At 52.4% G+C, this 20866-nt stretch overlaps 1 protein-coding gene across 2 annotated transcripts in view; it reads left to right on the plus strand.

Moving 5' to 3' along the window:
• The window catches only part of DICER1 (dicer 1, ribonuclease III), a 61268-nt gene that overhangs the window by 8981 nt on the left and 31421 nt on the right, over positions 1–20866 (plus strand). For both annotated transcript variants that reach the window (XM_075531827.1, XM_075531826.1), the window contains exons 2-9: positions 8819–8921; positions 11427–11613; positions 12145–12307; positions 13268–13398; positions 14084–14218; positions 14564–14724; positions 17929–18097; positions 19896–20368. In XM_075531827.1, coding sequence (XP_075387942.1) covers positions 11500–11613; positions 12145–12307; positions 13268–13398; positions 14084–14218; positions 14564–14724; positions 17929–18097; positions 19896–20368 — 1346 coding nt within the window. In that variant the 5' untranslated portion in view covers positions 8819–8921; positions 11427–11499. The remainder of the gene's footprint in view (positions 1–8818; positions 8922–11426; positions 11614–12144; positions 12308–13267; positions 13399–14083; positions 14219–14563; positions 14725–17928; positions 18098–19895; positions 20369–20866) is intronic.

A 20866-nucleotide genomic window follows, 5' to 3' on the forward strand; every position in this document is an offset into this window, starting at 1 on the left:
CCTTGGCAAGGGGGGTGGACACCGTGACGACAGTGAACTCCTAAGAACCACTGTGAGGAGGGCTCAGGACCGGGTAGGTTCCTCCCTTCTGTTGTGCACGGCTGACTGGATGGTACCTCTGACATCAGTGGGCTCTGGGGAGACAGCTGAGATTTTCTGCTTCCATACAGATTTCTAGCCCTGGACACCTAAAGGGACAACTCTGCTCTGTCCTGTAGGGCCATGGTTTTTGGTAGGCAGCACTCCAGTGACAACCCACTGCCATCGAGTTATTCCACCTCAGTGACGACAAGGGAGCAGAACTGCCGTGCTGGGAGGCTGTTCATCCATTCGGGAGCAGAAAACCTCGCCTGTGCCACAGAGCTGGTGGTGGGTCGAAGACGTAACTATGAAACTAAAGCCGCAAGACTCAGGAGACGATGGAGGGTCCAAGCTGTGGGAACTAATGCTGAGGGCTGGAACGCCTATCACAGGGCGACAGAAGATGAGCCTGGGAATGGGACCTCATGAAATCAGACACCTGTGTGCATCAAAGGACTTTATTGTGAAAGTGGAAAGGCAGTCTGCAGATCTGGAGAAGACCACTGAGGGGTTATGCATTATGCTGTAACTGCAAGGCCAGCGGTTCAAACCTACCAGGCCCTCTGCTGGAGAAGGATGAGGGTGTCTGCTCTTGTAGAGACTTTAGAAGTCTGAGAAACCTCAAGGGGCCATCGTGAGTCAGGATCCACTCAGTGAAAGGGGGCTTCCTTTTGTTTCTGAGGCCCACAGCTAGTGGTCAGTCCCACTTCCTCGTGGCCTGTGGGAAGCAGAACAGAACTGTGCTCCATGGGGCTTCCACTGGCCGGCTTCTCAGAGGCAGATTGCCGGTTTCTCTTGTGCAGCCCCTGTGGAGGGATTCGGACTCTTCCCGAACGATGGTTTATTAGTGAGCTCTGCTGGTGTACTGGTTATGCTTTGGGCTGCTAACCGTCATGTCTGTGGTTCAAAACCAGCAGCCACTCTGAAGGAGCAAGAAGACTCTACTCAGAGTTGCCGTCTCGAAACCCACGGGGCAGTTAGCTTGTCGCAGATTGTGGAATCAACTCTGTGTCAAAGAGTGAGTCTGTACACGAGGTGCACATGTAATGCCCGTTTACATGTGGAATCAGACTCAATTTCAGGTAGGATCCCAGCCTCCCTTTTCTCGGGTAAGTCATGTTCAAATTGCGTTAGCACGGAGAGGATCTGCGCCCAAGGGCTGTTTTGAGGAGGACACCAGACAGTGGAATTGAAATGCTTGATAGAGCCTTATTTTCTTCCCTCTCTCCTTACTCTGGGAACTTTTGGTACTACTCAGCTTCATTCTCGCTTCTTTTTAAAAAAGAAGCTTTAAACAAAACCCATTTCAATGGGTCTACAAGGAAGTGTGTACGTCATAAGTGTGCACAGTCTTAGCACGCCCGTCACCAGTGCCAGCTCAGGACCAGGGGCCCATACCTTGCAGCTGCTCTCACCCATCCCCATCCCCGGCCCTGGTTATTTGACTGCTTGCCGGGAGCAGACAGCTTCCTGGTCATTGCCGTGTGGGGGCCTGTGGGGGCGGGTGTTCCCAGCCACTACCCCTGTACAAAAGGGGCAGCAGCGTACTGCCTTAGCCCGTAGCAGTCAAAACCAGACCACGTGAGTTCTTTTGCTTTGGGCTGCTGTCACCCAGCCTGGTACTTGTTGCACCATCTTGTTCGTGTCCACATGGGCCGTTGTCACTTTGAGCTGGTTCCAGGCTGGGTAGCTCTTAGCAGTTTAGTTTGGAGCATTTTTATGGCTGTCTTTGGGTGGACAGGTATGCATGTGAGCCGGGTATATAGTGGGGATGGGATTGCTAGGGTCCCGGGGTCTTTGTGACTATTGCAGATACTTCAGTTTACAGTGCTCCTGGCAATATATCAGCAGTCAGGTGAGCCTCCCTTCTTATTGATGAGTGGGAGTTTATATATGGTAGACATAGGTTCCCTGTCCTGTGACTGCCTCCTCTGGCTTACAGTTTTACTCCAGTTATTTAGTAAACCAACCAACCAAAAAAAAAAAAAACCCTCCCAAAAATTCACTGTCATTGAGTCACTTCTGATTCATTGGGGACTTCTGATTCGTCAGGGTCCCTCTACTCATGGTGACCGGCCAGAACTGTTCCTGTGGATTTCTGAGACTGTGACTCTTTACAGGAGCAGACAGCCTCGTCTCTCTGCTTTGGAGCTAGCTGGTCGTTTCAAACTGCTGACCTTTCTGTCAGCCCAGTGTGTCACCACTAAGCCACCAGGCTCCTATTTAGTAAACCGAAGTCTTTTATTTTAACACCCAGTGTACCAGCCTCTTCCCAGTGTGATTAGTGCTTTTGCATTTTGTTTCAAGATATTTTTGTCCTCAAGGATGATGAGGTCATCTCCCCACCCCCTATTTTCTAGTCACTTCTTTCTGTGCATTGAAACCTACAACCAGCCCACCGAATGGCTTCGTGTACGGGCGAGGGAGGAGTCAGCACTCCCACTCCCCAACCCACCTGGCACCGTTTGTGTGGCAAGACCCTCCTTTCCTCACAGCACTGCAGTCTTATTTTTGTCGTTAAGGGACCTGGTAGGTGTGGGTCTGAAAGTTTCCATTGGTCTGGTCACAGGCCAGGGCCAGCCATCGTGCCCTCATCACTGTAGCTTTACGCTGCACTGCCGATGACAGAACGAGTGCCACTGTCAGCTGGATCCCTGTGGTTTCCCATGTACCTTGCTTGTGCAGTCCGTCTGTCAGGTGCCACGCTCCCCAAAACACTCGACGGGCAGGAAGCCTGTGAAAATAGCAGGGTGGTTCCGAGTCACTTCCCAGGTGACAGGTAACTATTGGAAGTTATATTTTTGACATACACATACACACCTGTCGTAGTTCTGCACTTGTTAATTTGAGGTTAGATGGGGGAGGATGTCGTTTCAGTTGAGAAAAACACATTGATGGCTGTTTCCTTATAAATAAGGTATGCGGCAATTCAAGGGCCTCGCTGTGGGATGAAAAACCCCAGTAAGAGCTTGTGTTGCTGCGTGGATGAGGGCCAGGCAAAGGCGTTGCTGGCTAGGATTGCAGGGCGCACATACCTGGGTCGGTTCCAGACACAACGTGCGTAGACAAGTCCCTGCTATCGGTGGAGGGACGCAGCAGAGCTCGCTCAGGAATACGCTTGTCGGTCTCCTAGGGGGCCTTCAGAAACAGGCCGGCCAGTTCAGTTCAAGGCAGAGGTCAGCTCAGATGGTCTGACTGCAAAGGGGTCGTCTTGTTAGGTGACCACAGGATCTTCTTAGGACGTTCGCAGAGAATGGACAACTGTGTTGGTGAGCAGAAGGCCCCCAAGTCCTGCCATGGGTCTTTCTCATCACGACAGCCGGTGAGCGCCGGCTCGTCGTGCGCTTGGGGAACTGCCCACAGCCCTGGTGGGCAGCTCTGTCTTTATCAAGCTCAAAGGACACTTCCGAGGAAGACCGTTTGAGCCCTCCAGCTGCCGCCGTGCCGCGGGGGCAGTGGCAGGTGCAGAGCTCGGGTGGGTTAGCGCCACGGTTCTCCACCTTCCTCATGCCGAGACCTTTCATACAAGACCCCCCAACCATCCAAGTGTTTTCGTTGCTACTTCATCACTGTCATTTTGCTACTGTTAGGAATGTCGTGTAAGTTTCTGAGCTGCAGGATGTGTTTTCAGTGTTAAAATTGAACATAATTCAAGCAAAGTGATTAATCACAAAAGCAATATATAATTATATCTTGTGAACTGTGTGTTTCTTATGACAAATGAATGGACTTCTGTCTTGAAGCATGGTGTAGCACGGGCAGCAGTCTTCACGCCGACGGGTCCTGTATGTGGGTGTATCTGCGTGTGGGCGGACCCGCCTGCGACTGAGAGGGGCGGTTCCTAAGACCGCCAGAAAGATGTGTTCTCCAGTGGTCTGAGGTGACCCCTGTGAAAGGGTCCTTTGACCTCCAAAGGGGTTGGTCACAGCCCGCAGGTTGGAGAGCTGGAAACCCCGCCCTCGGGGCTCCCGCCTAGATGTGGAGAAAGCATCACAGCCCAGCTTGATGGTTCTGTCTGGTCAAGGCACCTGTGATCTTGTCCTATGGAGATACTTGTTGACTCTCCCTCGTACGCAAGCCTGATTTGGCCGCATTGCTGGTTCAGGCGCGCTGACTACCGAGAGGAGGGGGATTTTGAAAGGTTTTACAGACAGCTTGGCAGTGGGGAGTGGGGGTGGGTGTACAGGAAGCTAAAGCTCATCTGTAAAAGTCAGGGTGCTCCTGTCAGGGTGAAGGGGTGGGCACCCCAGGGAAAGCAGGAGGTGCACATCGTGGCACCCCAGCTCTGAGGTGACGCCTTTCTGCCCTGCCTGGAATTTCGGGTCTGTCTGTTGTGCTGACTCACCAGCTAGTTCTTGGTCATTGGTCAGGCTCCGGGAGAGGAGAAAGCTCTCCTTAGCGTGACCTTCCCGAACCCTTGGCCTCTTTCCCGCCGTGTGTTGACTTGGTCTAAGACTAGGTAAGAACCCCCCACCCCGGGGCAAGTACAATTCTAGCACTTGCTGCAGTGTTTGTGGGGTGCTCCTTGTGGACATGTGGGCATTCAAAGTCGGGCCCTGATGCCAGGTGTGAGGACAGGGTCTTTCTAAGAGGTGGCCGAGGAGGGGCCACTGCTCAGGCTCGGTATACGGAGGGCTTGGTGGCTGGAAGTCATTAGAATGGTATTTGACCGGTTCTCAGCTTCAATTTTGGACAAATCCAATTTCAGACATGATTATGTTGAAATCTAAACATAACTTGTTTATGTTACAGATTTGGAGAGACCCAGAAGTATGTTTGGTTCATAGAGCAGTGCCTGAAAAGAGGGCTAATGAATTTGTGGTTTAAATTATAGAAACTGGGGTCAATTTGACCACATTTATGGCTTCAGGAAAGAAGTTTTTTAATACATAGAATGAAACCCTATCTCTAGATGATTCGTTTTCGCCTAAGTTGCCACAGTTTGAAAGTTCGTTTTGGTTCTAAAGTAATTGGTGCTGGTGGCAGGGAAATCGGAAAGGCAGTAAAGTTTAAGAACATTGCTCATAGTCCTAGTTTCTCTCTCCTTCCCTCGCTTTAGTCTGGAGTTTTCGTCATCGTGACCTCACATAGAGAGCAGTCTCTGTCCTCCTCCCTCAGCCAGAGCCGTTGGTCATGTGACGGCTGGGTTGTGTCGCCTCAGGAAGGACGAGCGTGGTACACAGGACCGTCCTCTCCCTCGTGCTCAGAGCGTAGACAGCGGTCTGTGTTTGCCAGTTTTGCTCCTAGAAATGGTAACCTGGAAGGAAGCATTTCTGTGTCTTTTTTTGGGGGTGTGGGGATTGTTAATGCTGTATTCATATGCAAAGATTTTAAATGAGTGACAGGTGTGACAAAAAGGGAACTACAACTTTTGTGCTGGATATTTTGATCATCTGAAGTGTTTAAATACCACAAGTTATTAACCCTTTCTTTTCTCCCATGCATTATTTTTCCATTTGACCCTAATCGCTCTATCTTTTTTGGACCCTAATCTTTTTTCATAACTCATTTTCTCCAAACAGAGAAATTCTTGGAATAGTTACTTTACATACAATGAATATTTTGGATATCCACTACCTCTATGTTTTCTTTCTTACGTTTTGTTTTCATAAAGTTCGCCTGTTTGGTCACGGTCATTATCATGTTCTTGCCCTGGAGTCTCTGTGGGGGGTGTGTTGGGCTGCTAACTGCAGTTAGCAGTTCTAACCTGTCAGCTGCTTTGTGAGAGAAAGACGAGGCTGTCTGCTTCTGTGAAGGTTTACAGTCTCGGAAAACCGAGTAGGGGCGCTGTGGGTCAGAATGACTGTGGGCGGTGGGTTTGATATATGTAGCAGCGATGGGAAATAAAGCTTCCAGAAATATCTGGACAAAGGGAAGTAGTCCATAATATTTTTTATTGTTTGCTTTTAGAGAACCAGTGGATACATGCCGCTTAATTTTAGTTCACATTCTTTACCAGATTTTATCATTTGATTTTCATCTTACTGTAAATTCCCAATGTAGTTTTTCAGATGAGCCAGGTTAAAAAAAAGATGGGCTAAAGACATGTGTGCTTTTAATTTAATTGAGAGTACATTTCCTGCATTGCATTTTGGTATGCATTAGTAAAATATTTTAGGCATTCTTTAAGGAATTCCCTATGTTTTGAAGACTTGAGGATCTGGATAGAGATTAACTAAACAAAACCAAGCTCACCCTTTGAGTTGATTCTAACTCATAGCGACCCTATAGGACAGAGTAGAACTGCCCCTTGGGCTTCCGAGAAACTACCAAGGAGTGGCTGGTTGGTGACCTTGAACTACGGACCTTAAACAACAAGGTGTACTTTGTTTGGTTTTCTTTTTAACTATATTCATATTGTAGTTTTCCAGAAAAACCCAGTTAAAATCTGGTGTGCAGGTCTGTGTGCTTTAAATGTCTATGAGAATACATTCCTGTATTACATCCTGGCATTAATGAAATATTTTAGGCTTTCTGAGTAAACCACACTGCCTGGGTGTGGTAGCTACATAATCATTTGTCAATTTGAGGATCAAGAATGTAGGGGTGGAGTCTAGTCTATCAATCAGGTCACAACCAATGAGGCCTCTGTGTGGGCATGACCTTCTGAGAATTCTGGGGAATCCAGTATCTCCTCCTTAGAAGCAGGAGAGACTTGTCTCTAACTACTTCACTCCCTGGGAGCCATTGCAGCTGACAAGACACATGGAACTACGCTAGTGCCCTAAGTTGGAGAAGCCACGTGGACCTACCCTGATGCAACCAGACCTCTGAAGCCAGAGAATCCACATAGTGACCCTTGCCAGTGCTGAGATACTTACAATGCCATTGGATCCAAAGACTTTCTACCTGTTGGCCTGTGAGCGAACTGCCTCCCAAGTGGTATTAGAGCATACGATGTTCAGTATTGATATTAGAATACGGTAATGATTTTTAAAGGGTAACTTTCCCCAACATGTACTGTTTGGTTGGTGCTGTGTTAGTCTGGGCTGACTATTAGAAACAAATTCGGACACTCATGAATCAGAGAGCTTTGTACCAAAGAGTGATTGTCTGTTAAGAAAACAGCCCAGTCCAGCTCAAGTCCATAAGTCTGTTATTAGCTCATATGTCCAATACCAGTCAATAAATTCCTCTTCAGACTCATGCAACACAGACCATTGGGTGGCAAGTCTTTTGGATCCAGTGGCGGTGGAAGCATCTCAGTGCCGGTGTGGGTCTCCATGTGGCTCCTTCAGCTCCAGGGCTCTGGTGCTATCAGCGTAGCTCCATGTGTCTTGTCACCAGAAATAAACGAAGCAGAGACTCTGGGTCTATCCTCCAGTGAACTATTTATCTTAGGACCTCCAAATGAGGTCATCAAGCTGTGACCTGATTGACAGGCTAACCTCACCCCTTCACTTTGAATAGTCTCAAGTTGACACCAGATTATGTAACTACCACATGATTGACCTTTTTCTTAAAATTAATTTTAAAATGCATGTTACCTGTTCCGAAACATGTTCTCTCCGATGGCTTCTAGGTTACCTAGAGTATGCAATAATACAGACTTGGAAACTCGGAAAGAACTTTGAATCAGCAGTTTGAGGTAAATATGTACAAACCAAGGTAGTGCTTAAACTTGCCCCGTTCTGCTTTAACTTTTTAGCAAAACAAGTGTGGGTGTGAAGTGAGAAAGCTATTCTCCATGTGACTGCATCCATACACAAGCGTCGTCACCTCCCTACTAGTGCCGAGAGCCTTTGAGGAGTATGCCCTGAGCAGGCAGGCATTCCCCGATGGTGAACCCCTTTGTACTGTGAAAGTCAGATTGCGAGATCGTCGCCAAGCGAGGAGAAAGCAGGCCACCTTTCCATTTGTTGTTCCTGAGTTTATGGGAACAATTTGAAGAAGAGCCCTGACAGTATGTAAGCAAAAGTGAAAATGCAAAAGAAAAAAGATCATTATTTGTTAATGAAGTTTTCATCTCAATACTGTATGCTTCCTGAGTTCTATCGTCCGAGCTGCCTCCTCTATGTAAATTTCTCCCACAGCAGTAACCATTCTGAACTGAATCCCTCAGTTCTTTGCTTCATACGCTGAGCTCTGTAAGGAAGTTTACAGTGTGGATTTAACTGCTGGTCGAGTTTCTGCTTTCAAGTTCACTTTGAGGATTGAAATTGCTCACGGTTTTCCAGCTCACAGGAAAGCCTTCTTTCCAGGTGATTGAGATTTCTCGGCCAAAGTATCTCTTCTGGTGACCTTTTATAATGTATTTCTATTGTATACGTGACTATTGGGAGTAATGCACCCCCCCACCGCGTGCACACACCCTGCTCTCTAGTCTACAAAGCACTCTCTTTAGCCTGTATTTACTTTGTGTGGCTTCCAGGTATTCTTTCAGAAGCCTTTTCTTGCCTTTTCCTTGTCCCCCGTCCCTGGGAGTTAGGCATGCCATGGCTGCGGCCCACGTCCCTGGGAGTTAGGCAAGCCATGGCTGCGGCCCACGTCCCTGGGAGTTAGGCAAGCCATGGCTGTGGCCCACGTCCCTGGGAGTTAGGCATGCCATGGCTGCGGCCCACGTGCTTGTTCTTTGTTTCAGGGGCGGGCCCAGCTGCTGCCTACCTCCTGGGGGCCTCCTCTGTGTGAAAGGGCAGGATGAAGAATGGCCCTGGCTGTCACTGGGGCCCCCTGGCGGTCGTGTTTATCTTACACTTCAGGACTGAGTTTTCACCTTGGCTCTTGTCTGTTTCTCCAGAGCAGAGACTGGGCATGCTGCCGTGACTGTCCAGTAAACCGCCACCACCATGTCCAGATGCAGTCCCGAGAGCAGCACCGCAGAGATGGTGACCATTGAGACGGTAAAGCGGGAGCGGGGCGCGTTTGTTTACCTGTGAGAGTCCTAACGGCATGGAGTATGGACGTGGTGGAGCCCTCACCGTGAGGGCGAGTGGTTGGCCCAGAACGGTCCTGTCTGTGGTGGCAGAGCAGGCACGCGGGGCCAGCTCCGTGCGCACTGGCAAAGCACCTAACCAGCTCATCCGGGAACTTGGGCTGACCAGCTGCGTTTGTGTCTCTTCACAAAGGCCATGTTCTTACAAAGTCTGTCCAGCAAGCCAAAGAGAGTAACAGGCTCCGCGGTAGCTCTTACTGTTTTCACGTGATAGAATACCTAGTGTGGACCGTCTGATCTTGGATTTGCTTCCCTGAAACAGACCTGGGATCTGCTGTGGACTGGAGGAACGGAGGGGGATTGAAATGTTGTGAGTTGCTGTGAAATACTGGCCTGACCCAAGCCATGGTATTTTCAGGCACCTCGTATGCCTGTGAAAGTCGGGGATTGACTAAGGAAGACTGAAGAAAAATGGGTGCATTTGAACTATAAGGTTTTGGGTGAAGAAGATTGAAAGTACCGTGGACTGCCAAAAGAACAAACAGATCTGTCTTGTAACAAGTAGAGCCAGAATATGCCTTAGAAGCAAGGCTGACGAGGCTTCGTCTCATGTACTTCGGACAGGTGATCAGGAGAGACCAGTCTCTGGGGAAGGCCGTCCTGCTGGGTAAGTAGAAGGGCAGGAAGAAGAGGAAGACCCTGGACAAGATGGATGGACGCCGTGGGGGCTACAGTGTGTTCAAACTGAGGTCTGCACAGGGCTGGGCAATGTTTGTTCTGCTGTACCTGTTGGACCGACCTCACGGCACCATACAGCAACAACATGCAGAATATCACGGGAATGGGCCCAGTTCCTCGTCCACCCATCCACCCACGGCTCTGGGGACCAGACAGGCTGAGAGTTGGATAGATGCATGTTTTCCAGCCAAATGGAACCCGCTGAGGTTCTGTTCTATGTGCTGTTGTGCAGACAGCCCTGCGGAGCCAGGCCTCCAGCATCATCTGAATGCATGTGGGGTCCATTGAGCCAGGAAGCATCAGTGAGAGCCGTGACAGATCAGAAGTGCAGCGAGGAACCTTCGTCTTGTGGCGCACATCCGCTGCTGAAGAGACAAGGCGTGGGCGTGAATGCAAGGGGACAGCCGCACAGAATGAAAGGCACTCAGAGGCCGCCATCGCTCAGGTAGACACTGCTGTTGTCCTGTAAACCACTGATTGCCATCCCAGCGAGAGTTACACATGGAGAGCCAGCACACTCCCAGGCTCTGTAGCCGAGAGACTTGCGAACCACAGGCTGTCAGTGTCCTGGAAACACTTCTGGAGCAAGGCCTGGTGATCCCCTGCTGATAGCCCAGCCCAGGCAGCAGTCCCGCTCTGCAGGCTCATTTGCGGGCAGCTGGTGGTGTAAGGGTGAAGAAGAGACTGTCTGAGGGAGAATTGTTTTAAATTGCAGGGGCACGGAGTCCGACTCCGAGGCATAGCAACCCAGCATAGGGTTTCTGCCGGGGCCGGGCCGTGTCTAGTGGGTTTGAACGGCTCACCTTCCAGCTCGCAGCTGGCAACTCTGAGGGAAGGCGGCTGTGCTGTCTTCGAGGCCCTCAGCCCCAGCCTGGTGGTTGGGGCTAGACGATGGTCTACTGTCGGGGATCCCGTGCAACATTCTGTCCCCATGGAAGGGCATCTGTCTGCACGTGGGGTGTCTTGTTGGTCCAGATGCGGCGATCTTAAGTCGTCGTGCTTTTCCGTGGCTGCAGGATTCAAGTGTGAGGAAGTGAAAGTTCTCCTCACCCAGAACCCAAGAGCAAGAGTCTTTCCTTAGGCTGCAGAGACAACAGAGAAGTGCCGGAACAGGGCCCAAGGGAGCAGATGCCTACTCCTCACCACCGTGTCCCCTCCACCCCCCAGGACTCCATGTGCCCCCTCTGCAGGCTGGAGACCCTGCTCTGTGTTCCAGAAGCGCCGATGGACTGTCACCCAGACACTCAAGTCACTAACCCTTCTCTCATGCAGGTTGGGTCTTTTAAAAAGACTCCGCTTTTTTCTACGTGCTCTGGTTTACGGGGAAGAGGACGAGGACTGACAGGCGTGTCTAGTTTGGTCCCGCGGTGGAGTTGGTTCCATTGTCCATACCACAGAAGTCCTTGTGTGGCCAGAGCGGCCGTGCAGCTTCGTCCGGGTATCGGTTGAGAGAAGGCTGTTTGGGTACCTTGCGGCAGTGACACTGCATTTTAAGAAGGAGTGCTTGGCTGGCTAGTGTGTCAGTAATTGTCATGGACTGGAGTCACCTCTTGGTTCCCAACTTCCGAGCTCTCAGTGCCGTGTGGTGATCCTTGTGTCTGAGCGAGTCCCCAGGCCGGCCTGGCATTGACTGCGGGGCCCCAGAGGACAGAGCCCTGACTTTGGGGACTGAGGGAGCTCGGGCTCCGTGTGTCCGCCCTGCACGGCCATGTGACAGTCTTCTTCCTCCTCGCAGTGAGCTGTGCTCGGACGAAGCGCAATGGCAGAAACACTGGACGACTGAGAAGCCCTCTCTGCAGCCCCTCAGCATGGCAGGCCTGCAGCTCGTGACCCCTGCCTCCTCACCAATGGGCCCCTTCTTTGGACTGCCATGGCAACAAGAAGCAATTCATGATAACATTTACACACCAAGAAAATACCAGGTACTGATGAGGGTGCTAATCGGGAGCAGCCTGGTGGTGGTGGTGGGAACTGGCCTATCTAGTTGAGGCACGGCTCATTTAAAGCTCATTTACTCCATCAAAGTCCCTTCTGATGATTCTCGTGTAGGGCCCTCGTGTGCCTCTTCTCACGTCTGCTGAGTAATGTATTTGGCAGTTTGATTTGTGACGGTCCCGTTTTTTTTTTCCCTTGGGAAAGCCTCGCCGTCTCTTAATGCCCGGTTGGGTGAGTTGGTCCGATTGGGCTTGTGAGAAGCGATCTGTTTGATAAAGCCAGTGAACCGGCAGAACTGTGGTTCTGGAAGCCTTGCCATGTCCTTCCAGAGCGTTCGTGCCTCAGTGACTATGACTGAAATAGATGTCCCTGCAGCTGCATTTGCCCGGGCATCTTATCTAGAGAGTCAGTGTGCCAAGCAAGATCGCAGCGAGGGGAGCAGTGTCCCGACTGGAGGCCAGAGCCGGGGCTCTTGTGCACCGAGTGGGCAGTGTGTAACCCCACCCCCGTCTCTCTAGGTGGAGCTGCTGGAAGCTGCTCTGGACCACAACACCATCGTCTGCTTAAACACTGGCTCAGGGAAGACGTTTATTGCAGTGTTGCTCACCAAAGAGCTGTCCTACCAGATCAGGGGGGATGCCTCCGGGAGTGGACGAAGGACGGTCTTCTTGGTCAACTCTGGTAAGGTGACCTGACTCTGATGTCCAGGACCCAGCCGGGGGGGCGATGGGGGGGATGATGGATGGGCAGCTGTTTTCCGTCAGCTTTCTCCCTGGGCATTTGATGAGAATGATGGACATTAAGGGGTGTTTGGCAGAGTTTCCCACCTGGGGAAGGTGGAGTGGAGGGACAGTGCCTTCTGTCCCTCCCGGGCACCATTCTCTCCCTCAGCTGCGGTGCTGTGGTTGCCTTGTAGACTGCACCTGCCTTTCTGGAGGACTCAGCTGGGGCTCGAGTCGAGCCCAGGCCATCACAGCTCTGTGTGTTGATGTCTTCGCTTCACAGAGAATGTCAGAAGGTGCTGTTGGTGGTGAGCCTGCTCGACCAGCAGCCCCACAGGAGAAAGACTGGGCTTCCTCCTCCCCTAAACAGTTACAGAACCCAGTGGGGGGAGGTCGTGAGTCAGCCTTGACTTGATGGCAGAGAGTGTATGAGTTCTGGAAAGGAAGGAAGAGAAAAGCTTTTCATGTTAGACATAGGAAGGGTTGAGAACACTGACTGGTGTGTTTGGGCTGTACACATCAACATGAAAATGTACAGTGTGAACCTCTGCCCACAGGGAGGGTCCCTGAGTGGCACAGTGGGCTCAGCATTGGACCCCACCAGCTGCTCTCAGTAGAAACAGCGTGGCTGTCTGTGGCCCTAAGTCTCGGCAGCCCCGGAGAGCCAGGAGAGCCGTGTTGCTCCGCCTTAGAGGGCTGCCGCAGACGGCAGCAGGTGTGTGGATATGGGGACTTCTTTCACACAGTCTGAAGGTGGCCTCGCATGCTGTGCCGATGCATCCTCTTCGACGGGTCATTTAAGGAATCTACGGTCTGGGATAGAGAAAGCGCCTTACTCCCGGCCTTTCTCACGGCTAGCCAAGAGAGCTGCCCGGGTAGGCGTCCCCACATTCACTGGGAGGGTTGTCTTTGTGGGCAGCAAACCAGGTCGCTCAACAAGTGTCAGCTGTCAGGACCCACTCGGATCTCAAGGTCGGGGAGTACTCAAACCTAGAAGCCAGCGCATCATGGACGAAAGAGAAATGGAGCCTGGAGTTTGCTAAGCACCAGGTAAGACGCACTTTCTCCGTCATTGCCTGGTCTGGGTCGGGTCCCTGGCTGGTCAGTGTTGTGGGAACAGAGTGGCTGGGAGAGGCTTCCTCACTCACGCCTGACAGTCCACTTGGCCTAATGGTGTATGTAGCTCACCTGTGGGGCAAAGCCCTCATTAATAAGCTACCCCGGTGCCCCAGAGAGTATGCTCTAAATCAGGGGTCCTCAAACTTTATAAACCGGGGGCCAGTTCACTGTCCTTCATACCGTTGGAGGGCTGGACTACAGTTTTAAGAAAACTATGAACAAATTCCTATGCACACTGCACATACCTTATTTTGAAGTAAAAAAACAAACGAGGCAAAAACACCCAGCCAGCTGGGTAAATGTCCTCGGTGGGCCGCTGTTTGAGGACGCCTGCTCTGACACCTTTTCATCTGCTGAGTGTCCCGAAAACCTCGTCAGTTCAGAGAATAAAGCAAAGAACAGAGTAAGTGGGCTTTGTAGAGATCCTGCGACGGGGTGTCTCCTCGGTTCCAGTGTGTGAGCTGGTGTGTCCTTCAGGATGCTGGGCTTCTTTCTGCAGGAGGCCTTTCTTCATCTTGGCCCGCACGGCAGCGGGCCTGTTTGGTCTCCTCTGCGTCGCGGCGGGCCAATGAGCGACAGGCCCGCTTGTTTGTAACCCATACTGGCTTTCCTGCAGGTGCTGGTTATGACTTGCCACGTCGCCTTGAATGTTTTGAAAAGCGGCCACATATCACTGACCGATATTAATCTTTTGGTGTTTGACGAGTGCCACCTTGCGATCCTAGACCACCCCTATCGAGAAATCATGAAGGTAAGTCGAGGCTTTGTCAGTCTTCTGCCTCCACGGCCTGCTTCCTGAGGACACGCATGGTGTTGTAGGTGGCCATTTTGGATGCCAGTAGGAATGAGTGAATGCACATGAAGATCATGTTCTCGGACATGACAATACAACTTCCATAGAGCACCGACACTGGAACGACGTGCAGTGGCTGTCCAGGTGTGCCTGTGGGGTCAGCTGGCTGCGGCAGCTCATAAGCCACAGAGTGCCCTTGGTGCGCCGTCGGTGTTGGTCTCGCACGGGACACGCTCCTGCATGTCTGATTCTGCCATGGCCTGGCACGCGGAATCCTGACCCCAGTGTCTTTGATTATGCCAGCTCTGTGAGAACTGCCCATCCTGCCCTCGCATTTTGGGACTGACTGCCTCCATTTTAAACGGGAAATGTGATCCGGAGGAGTTGGAAGAAAAGATTCAGAAGCTGGAGAAAATTCTCAAGAGCAACGCTGAGACGGCAACTGACCTGGTGGTCTTGGACAGGTACGCGCTGCTGGTTGAAGGGGCCACTGGTAACTCGTCAGCTTTCTCTGGACCTGGCGGGTGCGTGAGCCCGTGCTGTGTGCTTGTGTGCGGTAGCCCTTCCCTGCGCAGGGGAACAAGCAGGACTGAGGACCCCATGCACATGGCTCCTCTGCCAGTGTAGCGTCCACCAGCGTGTTGGGGCAGCCACAGCTGGAGGCGTTCACTGCCCTTCCTCTGAGTCCACGCTGTGACAGGCCACGGGCCCACTGGCCACATCTTTCTCTTGTCGGGTGCCCCGGTTAGTTCTGACCTGAGCGTCTACTACGGGCTTTGGTGAGTCTTGGGGGATGTCCGTTGTATTCTATTTTGCCCACCGACTCTCTGAAGCCCCTCAGTGTCTTTTCAAATAATTGAAAACATCCTGTTGGCTCAAACCTAGGCGCTGGGTTCCTGGTGTGTACCACGTCTGGGTTTATCCATTTGAGAGAGTTGCTAATTTGAGGTTCATTAACACTCCCACACACAAACATCCCCACCTCCGTGGGCTGATATTTTGGTAGAAGGAAGTCTATATAAATTGGTAGAAAGAAGTCTATATAAATTTGTAGGGAAATGGTTTTAGAATCAATGTCTGACTACATTCAATTCACCTGACCGTCTCCTTGCACACCCTTCTTAGTGTCTTTGAAGACTAGTGATGGCCAGGTGGTGGTCCTTGGGGTCTCTGTAACAATGGACAGGACTGATCGCTCAGGGGCGTGGACCCGGCTGTTGACTCATCTAGGCAGAAGGAAACACTGCTCTCATCACAGTTCCCTTGAACCTGTCTCTGCAGATGCTGCGACACTTGACCTCGTGGAGGGTTTCGCTCTTTTGAAAACTGTCCCCAGCGATCCACTTGGCCCAAGTCCAGAGGCCAAGCCTCATGGATACTTGCTTGCTTTTAAGGAGCATCTTGGCTGGCTGTCTTTCTGGCAGCTGGGCCATTCAGTGCTCTTTGCTTACGCGGCCCAAGGCTGCAGTCCTGGCTTTCCCCTTGAGGCGATTAAAAAGATCAGGCACACCTTAGTCCTAAAAGTGACATATTTGCCTTTTAACACTAAAGAGAGGTCTTTGGTGTACAACTCTTTTCGACTTTTAACCCAGTGAAGTTCAACTTTTAACCCACTGAATCAGGTGGCAGGTGAATTAAATGTAGTAAGAGTGCTAAAGGAGGGAGAGGTCATTTGCTGAAGCTGTGCCCAGTGCAGACCTGGCCCCACCAGTGTCTAACCGTGGGACTGCTGGTCTGTTGTATGAGTCCTGGAGGGACAGTTGTGTTGGCACCCTGCAGTGTGCTGGCCTGTTACAGGATTGTCCACCTTCTCGTCGTAGGGTGAGAGGAAAAGTAACATTTTAGATTCACAGAACCTCTAGCTGTGAATGGCACGTGTTGTATGGATTTTCTGACCGGCAGGACAGCCGCCTTCTGCCTCCCCGAGCCGGGGGGAGTGGGCAGCCTGCTTGCCACTTCCTCATGTCTGCACTGAGAGAGGCCACCAGCCCGCCCACTGCCAAGCCTGCAGGTGGCAGCGTAGTGGGACGTTGATGTACGAGCGTGGACCAGTCCCTGGGTTGGTCCTCTGCTTTCTTCTCCATGTGCGATGCTTGGTGGGGAATTGCTCCTTTTGAGTGCTCTTTGCTCAACCAACCTCCTGGTCTACAAAACTCCTGTCATGGCCAAGGAGGCAGCAGGGCAGATGCTCAAGAGTGGCAGTAGCCCTGTGCTGCTGCTGCCTGTCTCAGGGTGGGCAACCTGTTTGTGCCATTTGGAGACTTCTGACAGTTGAGGGCCATACTGATCAATCATTGGATTAATTTACCCCTCATGAGCTGGCTGAAACTGCTTCTCTGTGATGAGGCCGGGCTGCTCACCATGTTGGTGGTCTTGCAGGCCTCATGGGGCACTGCCTGCGGGAGAAAGACGAGGCTTTCTACTTGCGTACAGAGTTGGCAACCTGCGGGGCAGTTGTTCTGCCCTGCCCTGTAGGGTCCTGTGAGTCAGCATTGACTCGGAGGTAGTGAGTATGGAGGGCACCAACGGCCCACGAGCCACACGAACCCCGCCTGCTGCTTCTCTCCTGTCGCTCTGAGAGGCCTGCTCATTACTAGTCGTAGGGTGCCGGCAGGACGCCGCCAAACACGAGACCCTGAGAGAGCAGAGGTCCCTGGTCTTTTCCCAGATGATAGAAGCCCGTATTTGACAGAAGTGCAGGAAAGAAAGGTGGAACTATCCCATCATCCCTCTCCGTAGTTACAGGATGGTAACATCTTCATGCGCATCTTAGTGATTGCCGTGTGTATATGGTGTCTTATATGTGCTTACACGTATACTTCTCTACAAATTGCAGATGTTCTGTGAATAGTTTGGCCTTTTGCTTTTTCAGTTCACATTGTGAACATTGGCCATGTGAAGTCCACAGGTGAAAAGGATTTTCGGTTACTTTACAGAATTAGGTTGTAGAAGTGAACTATAGTTACTATTGTCATGACTGTTAGGATCGAACGAAGTTCCCAGGTTTGGGTTACTAGATGAACATTGTCGTACATAAAATTATGTTGGCACTGTGGTTTTCCACCTTTAGTAGTTTCCCAGAGAACTGGGGTGTTGTCTCAAACATACTTCTTCATCTGGATTCTGTAATTCACTGCAGTGGTCATACAGAACCCACAGACGATGATTACAGTGTTTCATTAAGGAAATAAGAGTTTATAACGTAGCTCCACGCCGGGCAGTTCTCTCTGAGAGAGACCTCTATGGAGGGAGCCAGAAGAGTCTGACCCCAAGGTGTACCACACCCCGTCTTCACAGGAGCCCCAATAGCGCCTGCAGGTCCAAGGATGGAGCTGGCTCCCAAAGGATACCCATGGCCTTCAGAGGGGACTCGGAAGTCTGGACACCCAGTGTGGCCAGGGTGCAGCTTGTTTGCTGGGGAGGTAGTGTGATTTGACTGAAAGGGCCCGCAGAGGAAGGGCGCCCCGGGCCTGGGCCTCCGACGGTCCTGGAACGCAGGGGTGCTCCCTACCCCTCCTCTGCCCTCCTCAGCCACCAGTCACTGGTACAGAGCACATTTGCAGCAGTTTGTCTTGTTTGAGGAAAGCACCTTTGAAGCCCTGGCGACAGTGGTGCTTTTACTCCTAGTCGCTGAGGGCGTGCGTCCTTCCATCTGTCTGCCCCTCCAGATACACGTGCCAGCCGTGCGAGATCGTAGCCGACTGCGGGCCGTTTGCCGACAGGAGCGGGCTGTACGAACGGCTGCGGCTGGAGCTGGAGGAGGCGCTAAGCTTCGTCAATGACTGCAACGTCCCGGCTCACTCCCGAGAGAGAGACTCCACCTTCATTTCCAGACAGGTGAGCGACCCGGAGCCCTCTTCGTTTGTCCTGTGGCCGTGTCTCCCAGCCTCTCAGGTCAGTACGTTTTATTTTGGGTTGAGTGAAGTATCAGAACCCAAACCCATTGCCATCCTGACCCCTAGTGACCCTGTGGGACAGAGTCCCACTGCCCGCCCCTGCCCTCCAAAGAGCCGCTGGTGGGCTGGCATTGCTGGCTTGAGCTTACGCACCACCAGCTTCAGCTGCCCTTGATTCTTGGGGAGAGAGGCCGGGATTGGGCCATGGGTGTTTGAGTGTAAGGAGTGGCTTTCACCTCCTGTGTTTCTTGAGGAGTGTTACTCAGTGTTAGGAGCCTGTGTCCACTCCCCACCTTTTGAAAAGAAGCAGGTCCCTGAAGTGTGGGCTCTGGGCTTTCAGTATATCTCCTGGCAACTTGCTGAAATGCTAGTACTGCTCCCCCCCACCCCCACCCCTACACTGAATCCGAAACTCATGTGGGGACTGACCAGCTGGGTCTGTCTGGTAGGCCCTCCATGATGTCCCATGAGAGGCTTTGCCCTGGAGCTGAGGGGCCTTGACCTCCCTCCTGACCGATGTCGCAGCAGCCCTGCTCCTGCCCCCCCCCAGCTCTGTGCAGGCTCCCCCTGACCTTGTGGCTGTTTCCTACCGTGATAGTCTGTGTCTCACCATTGTAGCCCAGGGCCTGGCTTTTCTGGCCTCTTTGCGTGTGTTGTGGCCCGCAGTGACATTTTAGATCCCTGCCAGGCCCCGAGGCAGGCTGTCGGTGGCGTCCCAGGGCACCGGGGAGATGTGCACATGGCAGAGTGGTGCTCATCATCCTTGTGGTGCGGTTTCTGAGACTAACTTCCAAGGGAGTAGAAATCCCTGTGTCTCTCCCTTGAAGCAGCCGGTGGCTTCAGACCGCCGCCCTTCCAGATTGCAGCCTGATTGTAACCACTGCCACCAGTGAGAGAGCCTCTCTTCATCTGTTAGTGTTCGTCCGCAGGACAGCAGTGCAGACACTCGTGCATGCACACACACACGGGGGCTACAAAGTTTGCGGGAAAATTCCATGATCTTGACCCCATTTTCACAAGGCTTTTTAGAAGCCCTCTTGTACGTCTCCGAGAAACGAGTCCATTGCTCTCAAGTCAGTTCCGGCTCAGAGTAAGCCTGCTCCTACAGGTGTTCTGCAGCTGGGTTTGGAAGTGGGTCTCCAGGCCTTTCTTCCATGGTGCCTCAGGGTGGACTCACCCCCTCCCGCTTGGGATTAGCAACCAAGTGTGTGGACTGTTGGCGCCCCCTGCTACCCCACCCACCCACACCCAGGTTGATCTGTCTTAACAAAGTAAGCACAAGCCCATTGCCACCAAGTCCACTCTGATTTGGACTCGCAAAGACCTCGTGGGACAGAGTAGAATTGTCCACCCAGGTTTCCAAGGCTGGGCTCCTAGGCAACAGGCCGATGGCTTGTCTCCCACAGAGCAGCTGTGTGTGTGTGTGCACGCGTGCGCGCAAACCACCAACTCTCTAGTGAACAGCTGACTGTGAGTCACAGCACCCCCCTGAAAACACCTCTCTCTCCCTCTCTCTCTCACACACACACACACCCTCTCTTACGCACACACACACACACACACACACACACACACACACTTTCTCTCTCTCTCTCTCTCTCTCTTACACTTACATTCTCACTTTCCCTGCCCCCACCCTCCAGCCTCAGAGACTCACGCCCCCTCCGGGCTTGCATGCGTGGGGTGGGTGGCTTTGAAGGGCTGCCGGGCGGCTGACGTGTGTGCGGTGTGTCTGGTAGATACTCTCGGACTGCCGTGCGGTGCTGACGGTGCTGGGCCCCTGGTGTGCGGACAAGGTGGCGGGCATGATGGTGCGGGAGCTGCAGAAGTACATCAAGCACGAGCAGGAGGAGCTGCACCGCAGGTTCCTGCTGCTCACGGACACGTGCCTCAGGAAGGTGCACGCCCTCTGCGAGGAGCACTTCTCGCCCGCCGCCCTGGACCTGCGCTTCGTGACGCCCAAGGTCGTGAAGCTGCTGGAGATCCTGCGCAAGTACAAGCCCTACGAGCGGCAGCAGTTTGAGAGCGTCGAGTGGTACAATAACCGCGACCAGGACAATTACGTGTCCTGGAGCGACTCCGAGGACGAGGACGAGGATGAGGAGATGGAGGAGAAGGAGAAACCCGAGACGAACTTCCCGTCTCCCTTCACCAACATCTTGTGCGGGATCATTTTTGTGGAGCGGCGGTACACAGCCGTTGTGTTGAACAGGTGAGTTGGCGGTGGGCACCTGTGCTTCCCTCCCCGGGAGACGAGAAGGGGCTCTTGGTTTCGCGGAGCCACGCGCCACGTAGCCGCCCCAGAGCTGGTGGGAGAGGGAGGGCCGTCGGTCACTGGGCACAGGCTCTGGGACTGATCCAGGCCTGCACCGTGGACGGATGGTGTCATTGTTGCCATTGGTAGGTGCCATCAAGTTTGCTCTGACCCACAGTGACCCCGCGCCTTCCTCAACCCTGCCCGTGCTTGAGCCCATCCTCTCCTTGGGGCCTGCCCGCTTTATCCTGTCCCCACTCGTGTCATCGTGATGTCCTTCTCCAGGGACTGGCCTCCCCTGGCAGCATGTCCAGAGTTGGTGAGGCGCAGGCTTACCATCCTTGCCTCTAAGGAGCACTCTGCCGTATTTCTGCCAAGGCAGGTTGGAACGTGTAGTAACTTTCCCAAAAGGCCGGTTGGATGTGATGTGGATTTACGCACGCACTTGGTTGAAAA

Source organism: Tenrec ecaudatus, chromosome 14 (genome assembly GCF_050624435.1).
Source record: "Tenrec ecaudatus isolate mTenEca1 chromosome 14, mTenEca1.hap1, whole genome shotgun sequence".
NCBI lineage: Eukaryota > Metazoa > Chordata > Mammalia > Afrosoricida > Tenrecidae > Tenrec > Tenrec ecaudatus.